The following is a 17,220-nucleotide window of genomic DNA, read 5'->3' as shown; positions in this document are numbered from 1 at the left end:
ATGGTTATTTTTTCGTAGCGATAATGTATTAACTGTGATAATACCGTGGCGCAAATCATTGAGTAATTCCACAGAACAAAATATACTCCAAGGCGCAAATATGATAAACGAAATCATACAGTGTTAAAATAAACCATACACCATGTGATTGAGTGTTAAACGCGAATTGCTAAGTCGTACATTCAACATGAAAGATAAGATATTTTTTTCAAAGAATAAAGCTCCAAAAAAAGTGAATAATCGTCGTGGAAGACTCATCATTCGAAATCTTCCATTTACTGTAAGTATTTACTATTTATATTTGTCCCTAGTTGTTTAAACCTTATTCATTAATTGTATAAATTATAATGATGATTTTTAAAATATACTTTTGGTGCATTAATTAATTTTTAAATCATTATGTTTTATCATTTTCTCTATATATTAAATCATAGATTTGTAAATTGTCTAATAAAAAAAAAAAATTGTAAACTGTTTACAGACAAATGAAGAACAATTAAAAGAACATTTTGCTAAATTTGGTGAAATTAATGATATTAAACTTCTACGTAAACCTGATGGGAAACTTATTGGATGTGGATTTGTACAATTTATTGTTAAACAAAATGCTGCCAAAGCAATTGCCCATACTAGTGGTAAAGATTTTTTTGGTGAGTGCATAAAAATTCTTAACTCTTAATATAAAATTATTTTTGTCTTATAACTAAATACATTTAATTTAAATTTAGTTTACAAATAAATCCTAAACATTTAATACTCACCATGGGCTGCCATTAAGAATCAAGATAAATTATTTAGCTTATAGATTTTCATTAATTTTTTATTCTGTAGTTTAGGTATAGTTATATTCTATTTAAATTTAATACATTTAATTAATTGAAAATTATTAATAAATAAATATATAAATAAATAAAAGTTAAGCGTGGAGTATTATATTTGTGAAGTATGACCGATTTCAAAACAAAAATTCATTATCAGGTATATACAAAGTTAATATAACTAAATATATAAAAAAATAAAATTGTAACTAAATTAACACTGATGATTAATTTTTAATTTTAAACTAGTCATACTTTACAAGTACAATAATATTCCAGGATAATCTTTTATTTATTTATTTATTAACATATTAATTTACAAGTATTAACCATTTAATCATTTTTTAATTTTAATTACATTTTTATTATTTTATTATTGAAAATTATTTTTTATAAAACTTTAATTAGATTTATTTATTTTTTAATGTCTTATTTAGGCCGATCTATTGTTGTTGATTGGGCTATACCAAAAAATAAATATGAAACAATTCATACTTCAAAGGAAAATGAAGAAATTGCTACAGTTAAAGAGGATATAGCGCTAGAAAATAAAAATGAAGATATAAAAGAAGAAGTTGTATCAGATGTCGAAGAAAATATAGATGACACTTCAAAAACTATAGATGATTATCTCACTCTTGATTCAACAAAAAATGAAGATGATAATTTTGTAGATTTTGAAACTACAGCTTCTGAGTAAGATTTAATATAATTTTAATGTTTAAACTTTTAACAAATAGTTATATTTTTTAGAAAAAATGATAGTATAAAGAGAAAATGTACTGACGAAACAGAATCTGTAATTCCTGCTACAAATAAAAAACGTTTCAAGTCTCATGATGTTAAAGAAGGTTTGACAATATTTTTCAAAAATGTATCATTCAGTACCACCAACAAAGAACTTCAGTGTTTTATGAAAGAACGTTTTGGTCCCATTTACTATGCACTTATTTGTGTAGACCGTTTAACAGAGCATTCAAAAGGAACAGCGTTCGTGAAATTCAGGGTAATTTTTATTAGAGAAATCAAATTATCAAAAAAATATTATTCATTTATAACAAAGATAGGCAACTCATAGTAATAAGAAAGCCAATTAATATAACTTTATATTTGGCAGGCTAGAGTAAGGAAACTAAAAAATATAAAAGTCATTAAAATTGACAATAAGCATTTATTTTATATAATTTAACGGATAAACCAATACAATACTTACCCAATATTTATAGCTGTTAGCTATGCATACATATATATATATATATATATTTACACATTTAATAAATTAGGTGTAGTTCAATACTAGAGAAAAATATAATATTTACAATTTATAATAATTATTATTGTAATAAAATTATAAAATTAAATACCAATAAACGCTGAAATGTTATGAAGTAATTTGAAAATGTAACACAGGCTACAAAAAAAAAATATGTGGCCAGTGCCCATCCAAGTTGCGTATATAGAGGATGCCTAATGGGCTACAGCTCCCCCCCTTCCCGAAGCGTTTTAAAAAACTTAAAAATGATTTTAAACGTATGTTATATTTTAATGGTGCTTTATGCTTATTTAGAATTTGCGTCCAACGTCAAATCATTTTCTAAATTACTTTGTCTTGTTAGTAATTCTTAGATAGCAGTGGTAATTTAACTCTGTCCATAGTAGCCCCTCCCATTATTTTATATATACGCCACTGGCCCATCCATTAAAATATATTTTTCTGAGAGATTTTTTTTTTTTGACAAAATGATAATGACATTTATTTTTTATTTTTTAGTAACTATTTAGCTTGACAATAATGTTACTTTATAAAATTTAATTTTAATATATCTTAAATAACCATTTTAACAGTAACATGGTAAACGGAAAAAAAGTCCCCAGAAAAAAGTCTCTCTCGTTACAGTGGGAGTTATCCGTTTCCGCCAAAATAATATTGACCGTTTCCGCCATAGCCCTTTTCCACTGATAATCTTCGATAATTGTTAATAATCATCGATAATAACGGTTAATAATAACGGTACACTGTATCATAGTTTATTTATAATACGCACATAATAATTGACATAATCTATAATTTGATAGTTATACACAGTACCATATACAGGTACCTATCATACATATTCAGTTTCGTATTAATTGTACACGAGTGTAGTTTAAGTGTTTAACCATGGAACTTCTTAAATCAAACAAGGGAAATGATAAAATTGCACTTGACGGGTATGCTTATACTATAAAAGAGACATACCAGAGTATAATCCGATGGAAATGTTCCAAAAAATCGTCAATGAAATGTCCAGCAATATTAATTACCAATTTGAAAATTTCAAAAATCATACGATTTGAAGAAGAACACTGTCATTGCGCTAATAAAGGTGCAATAGGAGCTATGAAAATCAAACAAATAATAAAGAAATGTTCACTTCAGACTTGTAACAATCCAGGACAAATTTTTGTCCAAAATGTACCAAAAGAGATATTAATTGAATTACTATTCGAAATTTCGATAAAAAGAAGTATTCGTAACCAAAGGAGCAGTTTAAACCCTAAAAAACCAAATAGTCTACAAGAACTTGTTATTGAAGTTAATTTGCATTACTTATTATTATAAAAATGTATAAGTGGCTTGGTGTGGCGTCATGTATCGGTCATTTATTTTAGAGCTATACCAAAAACCAAAATCAATTTTTTCAAAAACCGAATTTGCGGAAAAATTCTCGATTTTCCTTAATTTTTTTTATTTTTTCTGGCGCTTTTGAAACTTATTTTAAAGTTGAAAATCGATGCATTATTTCGAATACTTAGCGTGTACATATAGACACAAAAAAAAAAAAATTAAAAAATCTATACATTTAATCACTCCGCTCAGAATCTTTTTTTTTTTTATTAAGAAAGACAATTTACAATCTGTATACAATAATAACAATAAGCAAATTTGATATATTTACATAGAATAAAGTAGCATGAATATCGTGTTGAGGAAGAAACCCAATGGTAACACCTCCAATACTAATTTAATAGGTCTCTACACCATTTACGCTTTAGTCTGCGTGGTGGGTTTTTTGGGAGGGTGATGGTGGACATGTCTGATATTAGAGTATTGCTATGTGTGTTTAGATTTTGGTGGAAACGTTTGTACCTGTTTTTTGCTAGTTCAGTGGTAGTTGTTATTTTTAAATCATTATGTAAGGATAAGTTTGAAACGTACCATGGGGCTTTGGTTATTAGCCGAAGTGCAATTGATTGAAAAGCCTGAATTGGCCTAATGTTTGAGGGCATGGCAGGACCCCAGATTGCTATTCCATAAGACCAGACTGATCTTATAATTGACTTATATATAATAAGTTTGTTTTGGAGTGGTATTTTGGAGTTGAGGAGTGGTCGGAGGAGATGAAGTCTATTGTTCGCTGCTTTTCTTTTTTCTTTTAGGTGGGGACCCCAAGTCAGTCGTTTATAAAGTGTTATGCCTAAGTACTTTATTTCATTTCGGACAGGGATGAGAATATTATTCATGAATAATTGAGGGCACTCACGGGGAGATTTTTTTAACGTGAAAGTAACTTGCACAGATTTATCTGTATTTATTTTAATTTTCCATTTTTTGGCCCATTCGTCGATTTTATTTGCATAATCCTGAAGTGCAGTTGAAACTAGGTTAGGATTTGAACTGGAGGAAAGAATAGCGGTGTCATCAGCGTATGTTGCAAGAAGGGTGTTATTAGATTGGGGGATGTCAGCTGTAAATATATTATATAGATCAGGGGATAAATCACTACCCTGAGGGACTCCAGCGTATATTGAGTGAGTAGATGAGATATCGTTACCCTGTCGTACGACAAATGAACGATTTTGTAGATAAGATTTAATAATAAGATAATAGGGAGCTTGCATGAAGAGTTTTAATTTGTATAATAGGCCGTCATGCCAGACTTTATCAAATGCTTGGGCAATATCTAAAAAAAGTCCGGAGCAGTATTCTTTGTTTTCGAGAGCAGTTGAAATTTCGTCAGTAAGACGATGAACTTGATGAATTGTTGAATGTCTATTTCGAAATCCAAACTGATTGTTTGGTATGATTTGGTTTTTTTGAAGGATGGGACGTAGTCTTTTGAGGAGAGCTTTTTCGAAAAGTTTACCAAGAACTGGAAGTAAACTTATGGGACGGTATGATGAAGATAAATGTTTAGGTTTATTTGGTTTAGGTATAAGTATAATGACAGCAAATTTCCAGATATTTGGGAAGTGAGACAATCTTAGCATGGAGTTATATATGTAAGTGAGCAATGTTAGAGTTTTGAGAGAGAGATTTTTTACGATTTTGTTTGTAATGAGATCATTTCCGGGTGCCTTACCGGGAGGTAATTTTTTAATTAAAGACTGAATTTCTCCAGGGGAAATGGGTTTTGCAGGTAGCGACATAGGTAATGGAGCTGATAGAAATTGTTGAATTTCGACTAATGAATCATTTTCGGGAATGGTGCACGAATGGGGTTGAAATGTTTCGGCTAATTGAGAAGCAAAAATGTTTGCTTTGTCTTTATCGGTAATTGCTAGTAGACCGTTTTCTTGTCGGAGAGGTGGGATTTTTTCTCTATGCCTGGTGAGCCTTTTGGTTGCTTTCCAAAGAGAGCCGTTATTTGGTTGCAAAGATCTCATATATAATTGAAACTGTTCAGATTTATGCATATGAAGTTTATATTTTAAAAGATTTGTTAAAAAATTAAAATTTTTTTTATGACTAGGCAATCTTGAATTTTGCCATTTTGCTCGAGCACGACGTTTATTTATTATTAGCTGTTTTATGTCGGCAGGTAGGCTTTTGGAAGAATTTTTGATGTGAGGGTTAATAGGTGATGTGGCTTTGATGGCTGCTTGTTGGATTTTTTGAACGATATCTTTTGCAGCATTGTCTACGTCAGATTGGGATTTCAGTGCTACTTTTAGATTAATATTTTGGTCAAAATTTAATTTGAATTTGTCCCAGTCAATAGGTCCATTAGTTATAGAAGGTCTTGAGTTTAATAACACGTCACCAGTTATAGATAAAAGTATGGGAGAGTGGTCACTTGATAGATCACAGATATTTTCGATGTAGGTATTTATATGATTGGGTATTTTTGAAATAAAGAAATCAAGAGTTTCGGGCAATCTATTCACATGAGTTGGCCAGTATGTAGGGTTCGGTGGGGAAATAAATGATAGGTGGTTTTTGATTAAGGATCTGTGGAGAGTAGAACCCCTTTGGTTGGACGCTCTGCTTCCCCAAAGAGTGTGTTTGGAGTTGAAGTCACCACCCGCTAAGAATGAATGGCTTAGTAGTTGAAAAAACCTATTGAAGTCCTCGAAGTCGATTTTATAACGGGGTGGGCAGTAGACAGAGGCAATTTTTATTGGTACATTTTTAATTTGTATGGAAATAATTGTTGCTTGTATATGAGGTTCTTGAAAGCCTAGTAGTTCGTGGTGTTGTATATCAGAAGAAATAAGTATTGCGGTGCCTGCATGGGCAGAACCGTCAGGATGGTCAGTTTTGTATAAGGAGTAACCGGGAATGTTAAAGTTTGTTTTTTGTGTGAAATGAGTTTCGGTAATGAGGGCTATGTGAATTTTTTTTTCATAGAGTAAATTTTGCAATTCATTTTTGTGTTGGGATACACCATTTGCGTTCCACAAAAGTATTGTTAGTTTAGAAGCGGTTTTATGAATGTTAATCATTTTTTAGGAGAACTTTGTTTATTACTGTAGTAAGAAGTGTGATTAGTGGGTTTATAATAGATTTAAGCTCACTTATAAATGAGCTTAGTTGATTCGTTAAATTTAAATCATTATTGTTTTGTTGAGGTTGATTATTAGTATGTAGATTTTGAGTGACTTTGGAATAAGTTTTGCGTGTATTATTTGGTTCATTTGGGTTTTCATAATTAGAAGTATTACCAGTGGGTTCTTTTACATTATTTTTTAAATTTGTATTGTTTTGACTAGTCTTCGCTTTTGTTGTAAGAAAGGATTTGCGTTTGGATTGAATGTCTTGGTAAAAGGGACAGCCACGGTAACTGGCAGGATGTTGGCCTTCACAGAGAACACATTTGGGTGGATGATCAATTGGTTTTTGACAATTTTCAGTCAAATGAGAATCACTGCATTTAACACAGTGTGGTTGGTGATTGCAATATGTTTTCGTATGACCGAAATTTTGGCAACGTTGGCATTGTATTAGATGTTGACGGGGACGAGGTTCTTCCACTCTAATTTTTGTAAAACAGATAGCAGATAACTTGAAAATTTCGGAGTTGTTTTGGTCAGGTTTCAGATCGACAAAGAAAAGAGGAAGTGGCTTTTTTGTTTGCCATTGAAGAACATTGACTACTTGGACTGCTGTATAACCATGCACTTTAAGTTCATCTTTTATGTAATTTATATCAGTAGTGTGGTGCAAATTACGGATAACCACACGGAATGGTTTTTCTTGTTGAAGTTGATAAGTATGAAAATTAACGTTTTTTTCTTTTAATAAGTGTATTACATTTCTGTACCCGTCAGGAGTGAATGTTTGAAGTTTTAATTCATTTAGATTACTTTTGCAGTAAAAATCATTAGAACCAATTGCGGTTTTTATCGCGTTACAAAAACCATTGTAATTTAAACTTGATTTAATAAATATGGGAGGTGGAACATGGTTTTCGGTTTCGGATAAATTAATATTTGGTTGATCAGTTTCCATACTATTCTTATCGTCATCAAGAGGTTTTAGCACGGTATAATTATTTAGTGGTTTGAGATGGGTTGCGGCTGATTGATTTTGTTTAGGAGATAAGCTAGTAGAGGTTTTTTGTTTTTGTATACATTTGGTGATTTGGATTCGACTGTTATCCAGTCGGTGTCGTAATTATTTCCGTCATTTGCGTTATCGTATTGGGATAAGCTTGCATTGGCTGTTTTTAGAACGGTGTTGTGATTTACTATTTTAATTGGTGTTATCGATGTGTTCTTATCTGTTTTATTTACAACGGCGACCGGTGAAGCCGGCGGCGATTTATTATTACGTGACATGATATGATGTAACCAGCACTGCCCGCAGTGAATATAGGTAATTAATTTGAGTGGATATTACCTGTGGGGGGGGCGTTAGACCCCCAAGTTAGATCTTCTTCGAAAGTTTGAATCGATGATTTTTTACGTATTGAATGATAAAAATTTGAAAAAGATCGATGAATTACACGAGTATAAATAAAAATAACGAGAGCGTAATTGACACATGCGTACACAATGACTGCACACGAGCTGTTATTCGAAATCAGAATCTAAAAATACTATAACCTATGGGACATGAATAATTATAAACGTCTATAATGTGGAGTATTATTGCTAACAGAAAAATAAATTAAAATTCATCATTATTTGTATTATGGTTTTTATATGATTGGACACGTTGTGGAATGAGTGATTTTTATTGAAAGATAATGGTCCAGAATCAAGTGAACGGATTATAATATTTGCGTTAGATAGTTTATTTGAACAGTTAGTAAATGCCGATACCTGGTTTATTAAAGGGAACTTTAGTGCCTTAGAATTTTTTACAGCTATACGTCATTCGAATCCAAGTAAATAACGTTTTTATTGCGCCAGTGTTTACCTTACTTGAGCGAAAAACAGAAAACACCTATGAAGAAATGTTCAAAATAATTTTGAATGAGTTAAGCGATCACGAACTATACCCAGATCCGTTATACTTCAATGTTGACTTTGAAATCGCAGTTCATAAAGCTGCCAAAACAGTTTTCGGTGAACATATTTTAATTCGTGGGTGCTTTTATCATTTATCCCCAAATACTTACAGAAAAATACAAAACCTGGACTTGAGTAAACGATATAAAGAATTTGAAAACTTCAATTTATATTGTGCTTTGATGGATGGATTGGCTTTTCTCCCTGTAGATAAAGTTTGTGAGGCGATGAATTATTTAAAACGAAATTGTCCAACTGGAGCAGATCTTCTCAGGGACGGCGCGACGGGGTGGGCAATAGGGGCAGTTGCCCAGGGCCCCGCGGCTTAAATTATAAAATTAAGGCCCCGCGGTTCTGATTTAACTGAACTTAAAATATTTTATTAATATAAATTATAAGACCCAACATTTATTTTGCTCAGGGCCTCGCAAACTCTAGCACCGCCACTGGATTTACTACAGTATTTTGATGAAAATTATGTTGGAGGTACATTTAGAAAAGTTAAAAAATAAACAATATAATTTTAAGAAGAACACACCATTGTTTGTACCAGAATCATGGAACGTTAATTTAACAACCCTGTCAAAAAATCCTCACAGAACTAATAATGCTTGTGAGGGCTGGAACAATAGGTTTTCCCATCTCGTCGGCATCAAGGCCGTAACTGGAAAAAAATTTCGGAGGGGGGGGTCTAACATTATTATTTAATATAATTTATAGTATATAAACTATATTCGCCTCTAAAATGTTTCTACTTTTGAAAATTTCGGGGGGGGGGGGGGTTCGGCCCCTGGACTCCCCCTTCAGTTACGTCCTTGGTCGGCATTAAACATTCCAGTATTTGAAAATTACTTACAAAAATACGTCAAGAAGTTGGAACGGACAAGGCAAGAATGGCATTGGCTAAAGTAGGAGAAATTAATCAGAAAAAAACAAAAGCTGTTAAAAAAATTGAAGTTCGATTGAACATTTTATGTAAGCGTTTTGATGAGGACAAATCTGTAGATATTCCTAATTTTTTAAAACAAATTGGTCAAAATATAAGAAAGAGATCTTTTATATTTGGATAATTGCACTCTTATATTTTTTTAATAATATTATAAGATATAATATAATAAGATATATTTTACATATCTTTTGTATCTGAATAAATATATTTTTAAATAATAATATATAATTATATTATATGTTATTGTATATTTTATTTTGTTTGTGCATAAAAGACTGAATTTAAATCAAATATTAATTAGGAGACTTTTTTTCCTAATATCCAGTAACATATAATAAAAATCCTATAAATCTTGAATTGATAAAAATATTTTATAATCCTTAATATAAAACACAAATTATAATCATAAATATTGATTATTTAGGATACTAGCAGTGTAGAAGCTTGTATGCACAGTTCCCCTGAAAATTTAACTTTAAACGGCTCTACAATGGAACCACAAATGGCAATTGATAAAGAAGTTCTCGATAGATCTAATGAAAATAAAGTTGTTCACAAAGATAACAGAAACTTATTTTTAATCAAAGAAGGAGGTATATAGATATTTTTTTTATATAATTTGATATAAATGTACATTTATCTTGTGTATAATATATTTATGAATTTTGTTTTAGTTATAATTGCTGGCACATCAGCTGCAAATGGTGTTTCTGTTCATGATATGAACAAACGTTTAGAATTAGAACAATGGAAATCTCAAGTATTAAAAAATTTAAATATGTTTGTGGCTCGAAATCGACTTATAGTTCACAATTTACCAGCTAATATGGATAATAAAAAATTAAAAGATTTATTCACAAAGTATTCACGTCCTAATGCAGTATCAAAAGTAAATACAATTGTTCATCCTACTTAATTTTAACTATAGATATTTTATACCATTGTAAATGTTTTTGAAAAAATGTACTTACATGGAATTAATTTATTTATATATTAATTATATTTATTTATTTATTTATTTATATTTTACCTTCATTGAAATCTTAAATAGTTTTAATAAAATATTTTTAGGCAGTTGTAATGAGAAATTTAAAAAAGGTCGATCTAAAAGGACAAGCTATTTCAAAAGAATATGGTTTTATTACATTCAAACAACATGAAGATGCTTTAAAAGCACTCAGAGCTATAAATAATAATCCAAATATTTTTAATGCTAATAAGGTAAATTTTACATTTTTATTAACCATAAATTTATTAATTATTTTATATAGTATTTGAAAAAAGTGATACATATAGTATAGAATAATATTTGACTTATTTTGTTAACAGTTACTTAAAAGTTTTTGTTATTTAACTTTAATGATTCGTGTTTTTATTACCTTTTCTTATTAATTATATTTACGAGTTCCTTATGATATTTTTTGTTTCATAGAATCTGTTATAACTAAATGTATTTAATATGAAAAATGATTTATTGATTTAAGAGACCAATAGTTGCATTTTCTATTGAAAATAGACTTGTTTTACAAGCTAGGCAACGAAGAACAGAAAAAAGTAAACTCTGCAATCCATTATTTAATAAACAACATCCAGGTTCTTCTGCTACTGAAAACAAAAGATTTAATACTAAAAGTAATGACAAAAACAAAAATCAGAGAGCTAATAGTAGTTTATCAAAAAAAAAAATGACTGACCTTCCGGAGTATACTGGTATAACAGCTAGAGAGGTAACAATAAAATAATAACTAATTAAGTTTATGGTTGTTTTACAATTTACTGAATAAATATTTATTTTTATCAACCAGGGACATACAGCAATTCGATCCAAGTTTAAGTTGAAGATTCAGGCTGAAGCTCACCAGAAAAATGTTAAAACTAAGAAGAAGTTAACCATGAAAAAGAAACGTGATCTTGCCATTAGAAATGAGAAAAAGAGAGAACCAAAAGTATATTTTTTAAAGAATTAATAATATGAGAAATAAGTGTTATATTAATATTGTTTATATTTTTCAGTTAAAAAGTAAAAAGAAAAACAGTACCAAAAATGATGTGTCATTTTCAAATTTGGTTAATAAATATAAAAATAAAATATCAGGACCAGAAACATTAAAAAAATGGTATGAATAATAATAAAAATGTAATACATTTTCTATTGAATATTTGTATGTTAATAAATTTATATAATTTCTTTTAAATTAAATGTTGTTATTTATTAATTTTTTATATTATGTTCCTTACATTATTTTATCCATTTTTTTTTTTTTAATTTAACTATAATATATTGAAACACAAATTAAGAGTAGATGAAGATATTTTAAATATATTATAATACTTATAAAACAATTTTAAAGTTTTTATTTTAAACAAATTTCTTAGTAATACTTAAGTTTCAATGAGATACAGTAAAAAGCAAACTATTTTCATGGGTCTCTTAATGAAAACAATAAAGTACATAATTAATAACTGATAAAAAATACAGAAGCTATTCATATTAATCAATTTTAAAATCTTCCCAAGTTGTAAGTAGCCATTTCAAACCAACAAGAAAAAAAATCTGAATTGCCAAAATGTATATATTTAATCTGAAACTAATGATATAACTAATAACATTTTAATCCAGTACTCAATATTATTTATGCTAATTAAAAGTTTTACTATAAAAAAAATAAATATTTTTAAAAATTCTAAACAAAGTCTTAAATTTAGAAGATTTCATACAAAAAATAATTTTAATTATACACAAAAATACTGAATTTAATTAAAAATAAAATATGTAATACTTGAACATTTTATTTTATAACATTAATAAATAGTAATTAGTATAATACTGATTGTTTATAGATAAATTGTATTTTAAATTACTAATTGTAATATATTTTAAACATCACATACTTATATACTTTTATTAATAGGTCTTAAATAAAAATGTATTAATACCATATATTTATTTTGATTATTTTCAAATATTGATATCTGTTAAAAATTGTTGAAATGATTGTTTGGCATAATATCTGTTTAATAACACAACAACAAAAAAAAATATATAAATAACATTTTCTTTTAAAACAATGATTGGAATTTATATGAATCCCATTTAACATGAAAATATTATTTTATATTAGCAATACATAAAATTATTTGTAATTACTCACGTAAAATATGTTTGACTAACATTGAATAAAATATTTACCTAATTGTTACCATATTATGTTTATTTGGATATGCTAAACATAATGTGATGCCATTTGATTGTATAGCATAATAATTATGATTTTTCCCCATACTTGATACTTCCTTTGCCATATCATCTAAAAATTATATTGTATATATAATGTATAACATAAGGGTGCACAGACCTATTTTTTAGGGTATGCAAATGGCTGCCACTGCCTACCCCCGCCTAAAACTGAAAGTAAATTTAAACATTCGAAATTCTGGTCTTATTAACTATTTAATTTAAAATTTTAATTTTTTTTTCCTGAAAAAAGTGACTGAATAGCCATTTCTTAATCGTTATAACTGTCTTCATAATTCAAATTTAAAATAAATAAAAACGTAATTATATACTTAAATGAAAAACAAAATAAATTTGGTAAACAAAATTAATTTGCGTACAGTTGAGTTCTTAATATCACCAATAATGTTTTTGAGATTTTAATTTAAAGCCATTTCTTGTTCTGTAGTTGATAGCTATTTAATCTCGCTTGAATTATTATAATTCTTAATTTTATTAACACATTAAATCATTATTCTAGCATATGATTTATGTTTCAAAAATAAATTGCACTGTCTGGGACTGAATATAAAAATATAATGAAAATTATAATGTAATACAATAATAAATAAATTACACATAATATACATAAGACCAAATATGTCATAATTTTTATTTATTTTTTTAAATTAATTTTATTAATTTTAGAAAGAAGGCTCTATGTTTAGGGTATGTAGTTGCATACCCTGCATATCCCCTAAGTATGCCTATGATGTAAAAGGAATACATATAGTTTTCAAGAAAATTTGTTTTTGAAATATTTTTTAGGAAAATCAAAATATACTTTTGTACAAGATTTGATTAAAGTACTATGAAAATAAATAAAACAAATATTTAATTCATGTTTGATTAATAGTATATAATTTATACCATTCATAAGACGTGCTGCAATTTTATTGTAGAACAGTATAATTCCATTTTGGACATCATTATTTGAGTAATAATTTTGCATAAAAGTGAAATTATTTGTATTTATAACAATACATCTAAAATAAAAAAGTAAGCAAAAAACTTAGTACACTGTTTAAGAAGCAATGTGATATATAACACATCTCATATTGAAAAAATATAATAATTATTATAATTTACCCAGATGTTAATTCAAATTTAGTATAATTAGGACGGAAATAATTAACAATTGTTCTAAAACTTTTAGCAGCACTGATTTCAATATCATCTAAATTTGGTGTAGGTCCACAAATAGCTGCTGTCCATACTCCTTGTACAATCATGCAACATACAAGTCTTAAAAGTACCTGAAAACGAATAAAAATTATCAAATTTATTTAACATATTTTATTGACTTGACTTAGATAAAAAAAAAAAAAAAAAAAGTAATAAAGTAACAAAAAATTCTTATATTAAACAGCAGAAAAAGAAATATAATAATTCAATTAAAAAATATTAGTATTTTAAACAACTAAAGAATTTTCAATAAACATATTAATAGGCTTAGGGATTTCTAGCATTTATAGGGTCGCCATACATTTATAAAGCAAAACCAGGACAACACAAACACAATATTGAGTACTATACTTTTTATATAACTTTTAATATATTGAAAGGACAAGTGGCGTATACAAAAGGGAGATGTGGAGGTCAGATCTCCCCTAGGCATTTTTTAAATTGTTATAAAATAATGTTCTTAGAGTAAGGGCGTTAAAAACGTAAAAAAATAAAAATTATGATAAAATAAAAATAACGATTTGTTTGTAAATAATCCCCCATATACAAAAGTTATGTATACGCCACTGAAGAGGACCATTAATGGCCGGTAATATATTTAAAAAAAATTTTGTAAAATAAAATATATTATATATAATATGTGTAAATTATTATATATTGTATTGTGTAATCGATTACGATTAAAACTGTATTTTGAGATAAAATAGTCGAAATTAAAAATAAAAAAAATACATTTCCTCTAAACGTCTAAGCCGGGACATATGGACGTCCCGAAACCATTTTTCGGGACACCGGGACGCGAAGTCCAAAACCGGTGACAATCTCGGTTTTCCGGGACTTATGGCAACCCTAAGCATCTGCATACTTTTTTTTAATTATTGTTAAATATAGTTGAGTGCGAAATAAATTCGTTTCTCGATGTCATATCAGATCTAAAATTTGAATGTGCATATTTTTGCATATTTGATAGATATTGCAGGAGAGTGAATATTTTAAAATTTTTATGCTTATATATTTTGACAAATTTTCCAAATTTAAAATTAAAAACTATACTTACATATTTCAACCGATCGAAAAAAAAAATTGTACTAAGAGGATTTAATAATATATAATAATAATAATTTCCAGTAATATGCTATGTGCAAACTACCTCTCATATTTCATTATAATTATTGTGAAAGTATAAATAATACTATAAGCCCTTATTAACCATATAACCCGATGGACATCGACCGCATGTCGTTAAAGATAATAATCGATATAGAAAAATAGATTATTTGTTTAGTGTTCAGTCGATTATTATCCGTTGATGTTTTTGCGACTCGCAATTACACAACGTCGTATATGTGTATATTTTGTAACTTTATGTAATGTCGAAAGTACAGCAGTCTACGAGTAGCCGACTATAAAGTTTTGTTTTGATGTTTAAAGATACATTTACATCCGATGGACACGTTTTATTTTGTGTACTGTGTGGTTATTTATTTATTTATTTTTTTTAATGCCTATAAATGCGTATTATAATGCTTATTTTAATGATTTTAGAAGCATATTTGCATGCATGTTTGTGTATTTTTAGAGCTATAAATCCCTAAGCCTACATATTATATTAACTAAATTTAAAAATTATTCCTTATTTTTAAAAAATAAGTATTTTTCTCCAGATAAGTTTTACATAACAAGCAATGGCATACATATATTTATTAGTAAATAATTTACCTTAGTACTTGAATGAGGTAAGAAAATTGGTATATCAGCTGATGTATTTTTATCATAACAAGTAGCTAAAATGATTGTTATTAATAATTTTCTATCACTAATATGTAAATCCCACCAATCCTTTGTCGCAACACATAATTTCTTATCCACAATAATCCAGCATAAATCACTACAAATAGTTTCTGACCAATTTGATAAACAATTCTATAAATTAAAATCAGAAATTATTAATCACTTTTTAGTTTTCTTAGATTACTAGGATGTAAATATATTAAAATTAAAACAGTTTACATGTATCACTTTATTGTCTTTCATTGATTGAGTTTCTATAAAATTTATTAAACTTTTTTCTATTATACATAATGATAAGTTCTTCAATATGTAGTCAATAATTGGTAGACAAGGCTAAACAATAAATATTAAATTTCAAGTAAAAATATAATAATTATTAATATAAAGTCAAAAAAATTGAAATGTAATTCATGAACAAACTTTTATTTCCCGTTTTATTCTATCTGCATTTTTATGGTGAATATTTTCATCTCCGATTATCATTTTTATCAGAGTTGCTATTAGTTCTAAACCAGTTTTTATTGTTGAATCATTCAAATCACCAATGCCTGCCACAATTAAACTACACAATAGAAGTATAAATAATATTAATATATTATATTATATAGGTAAATTAAAAAAGTGTATTATATACTCCTAATACTAAGCAAATACAATAATTTGGTTTGGAAAAATATTTAAAACGAAAAGTATAATAAAACATACCTATCACCAATTCCATGCCAAATAAACGAGTGTTTATCTGTATGAATCGCTTTAAATTTAACATTTTGTATATCTGCAAATGTTATAACTGCATTCAATGTTGAAAAAGTTGTAAAAGGTACCTATAAATGTTAGAATGTTCAAAATTAAATAAAATCTGTAAAACGTTATTTTTTTAATTTATATATATAAATTTAAATTGACTAAATCATCAAAACAATCAATTTTTTTTTTTATTGTAGATTGTTATTAAAAAATTCTGAACTTACAAAAACAATATAAAATATTTATAAAATAAGGTTTTTTTTGTATACAAAATTCATACAGTTGAATTTTTAATAGGATTACTTTAAAATTGAATAAAATAATTAAATTTATTTTTTTATTTTATTGATGTTTTATGTATAAATTATATATAATAATATGAAATATTCTCTTCTTCCTATTTCATAAAATATCACATAACATTAAATGTATAGGGTAATAAGTGAGCACTAAAGTCTTAATTCACTTACTGAGTCTGTTTTACTATTTTTTCGGTAAAATATCGGAATTCCTCCATTTACCGTAGTACACACTACATCAAACATTTTTTTTAAATATCATAGGTAGTATGAAAGTATAAGAATATTGCTTGTATTTATATTTTCACAAATAAGAAGCAATATGAATAGTTATAATCTTACATTTCATATGAATATATAATAAAATGATTTTGTTAGAAAAAAAAATATTTTGTTTTGATTTAGTATCATTTTTAATATCATTAAACATAGCTAGAT

General features: G+C 27.5%; 3 protein-coding genes across 3 annotated transcripts; 2 read left to right on the top strand and 1 right to left on the bottom strand.

The window, feature by feature from the left end:
- The first annotated feature begins 99 nt into the window (after positions 1–99).
- LOC112680528 (RNA-binding protein 28) lies at positions 100–11,614 on the top strand. The gene is made up of 10 exons (XM_025550632.1): positions 100–280; positions 482–650; positions 1,256–1,514; positions 1,572–1,824; positions 9,908–10,076; positions 10,158–10,372; positions 10,555–10,704; positions 10,968–11,210; positions 11,289–11,429; positions 11,497–11,614. Exons 1-10 carry the CDS (start codon positions 188–190, stop codon positions 11,608–11,610), a joined length of 1,806 nt encoding a protein of 601 aa, XP_025406417.1. The 5' UTR covers positions 100–187; the 3' UTR covers positions 11,611–11,614.
- LOC112680530 lies at positions 2,642–3,609 on the top strand. Its single transcript, XM_025550636.1, has one exon. The coding sequence runs from the start codon at positions 2,980–2,982 to the stop codon at positions 3,418–3,420; it is 441 nt and encodes a 146-aa protein (XP_025406421.1). The 5' UTR covers positions 2,642–2,979; the 3' UTR covers positions 3,421–3,609.
- Positions 11,615–12,401: 787 nt separating the features above from the next.
- On the bottom strand, positions 12,402–17,195 carry LOC112680561 (protein fuzzy). Its single transcript, XM_025550689.1, has 9 exons — positions 16,954–17,195; positions 16,439–16,560; positions 16,154–16,295; positions 15,953–16,066; positions 15,662–15,865; positions 13,847–14,013; positions 13,628–13,743; positions 12,674–12,791; positions 12,402–12,494 (listed from the first exon to the last, which is right to left on the bottom strand). The coding sequence occupies exons 1-9, from the start codon at positions 17,026–17,028 to the stop codon at positions 12,443–12,445; spliced, it is 1,110 nt and encodes a 369-aa protein (XP_025406474.1). The 5' UTR covers positions 17,029–17,195; the 3' UTR covers positions 12,402–12,442.
- Positions 17,196–17,220: the final 25 nt, after the last annotated feature.

This window comes from Sipha flava, unplaced genomic scaffold (genome assembly GCF_003268045.1).
Source record: "Sipha flava isolate LNK unplaced genomic scaffold, YSA_version1 177_pilon_pilon, whole genome shotgun sequence".
Taxonomy (NCBI): Eukaryota; Metazoa; Arthropoda; class Insecta; order Hemiptera; family Aphididae; genus Sipha; species Sipha flava.
Note: the sequence above shows the minus strand (reverse complement) of the source record. Positions and strands in the feature narration are given on the sequence as shown.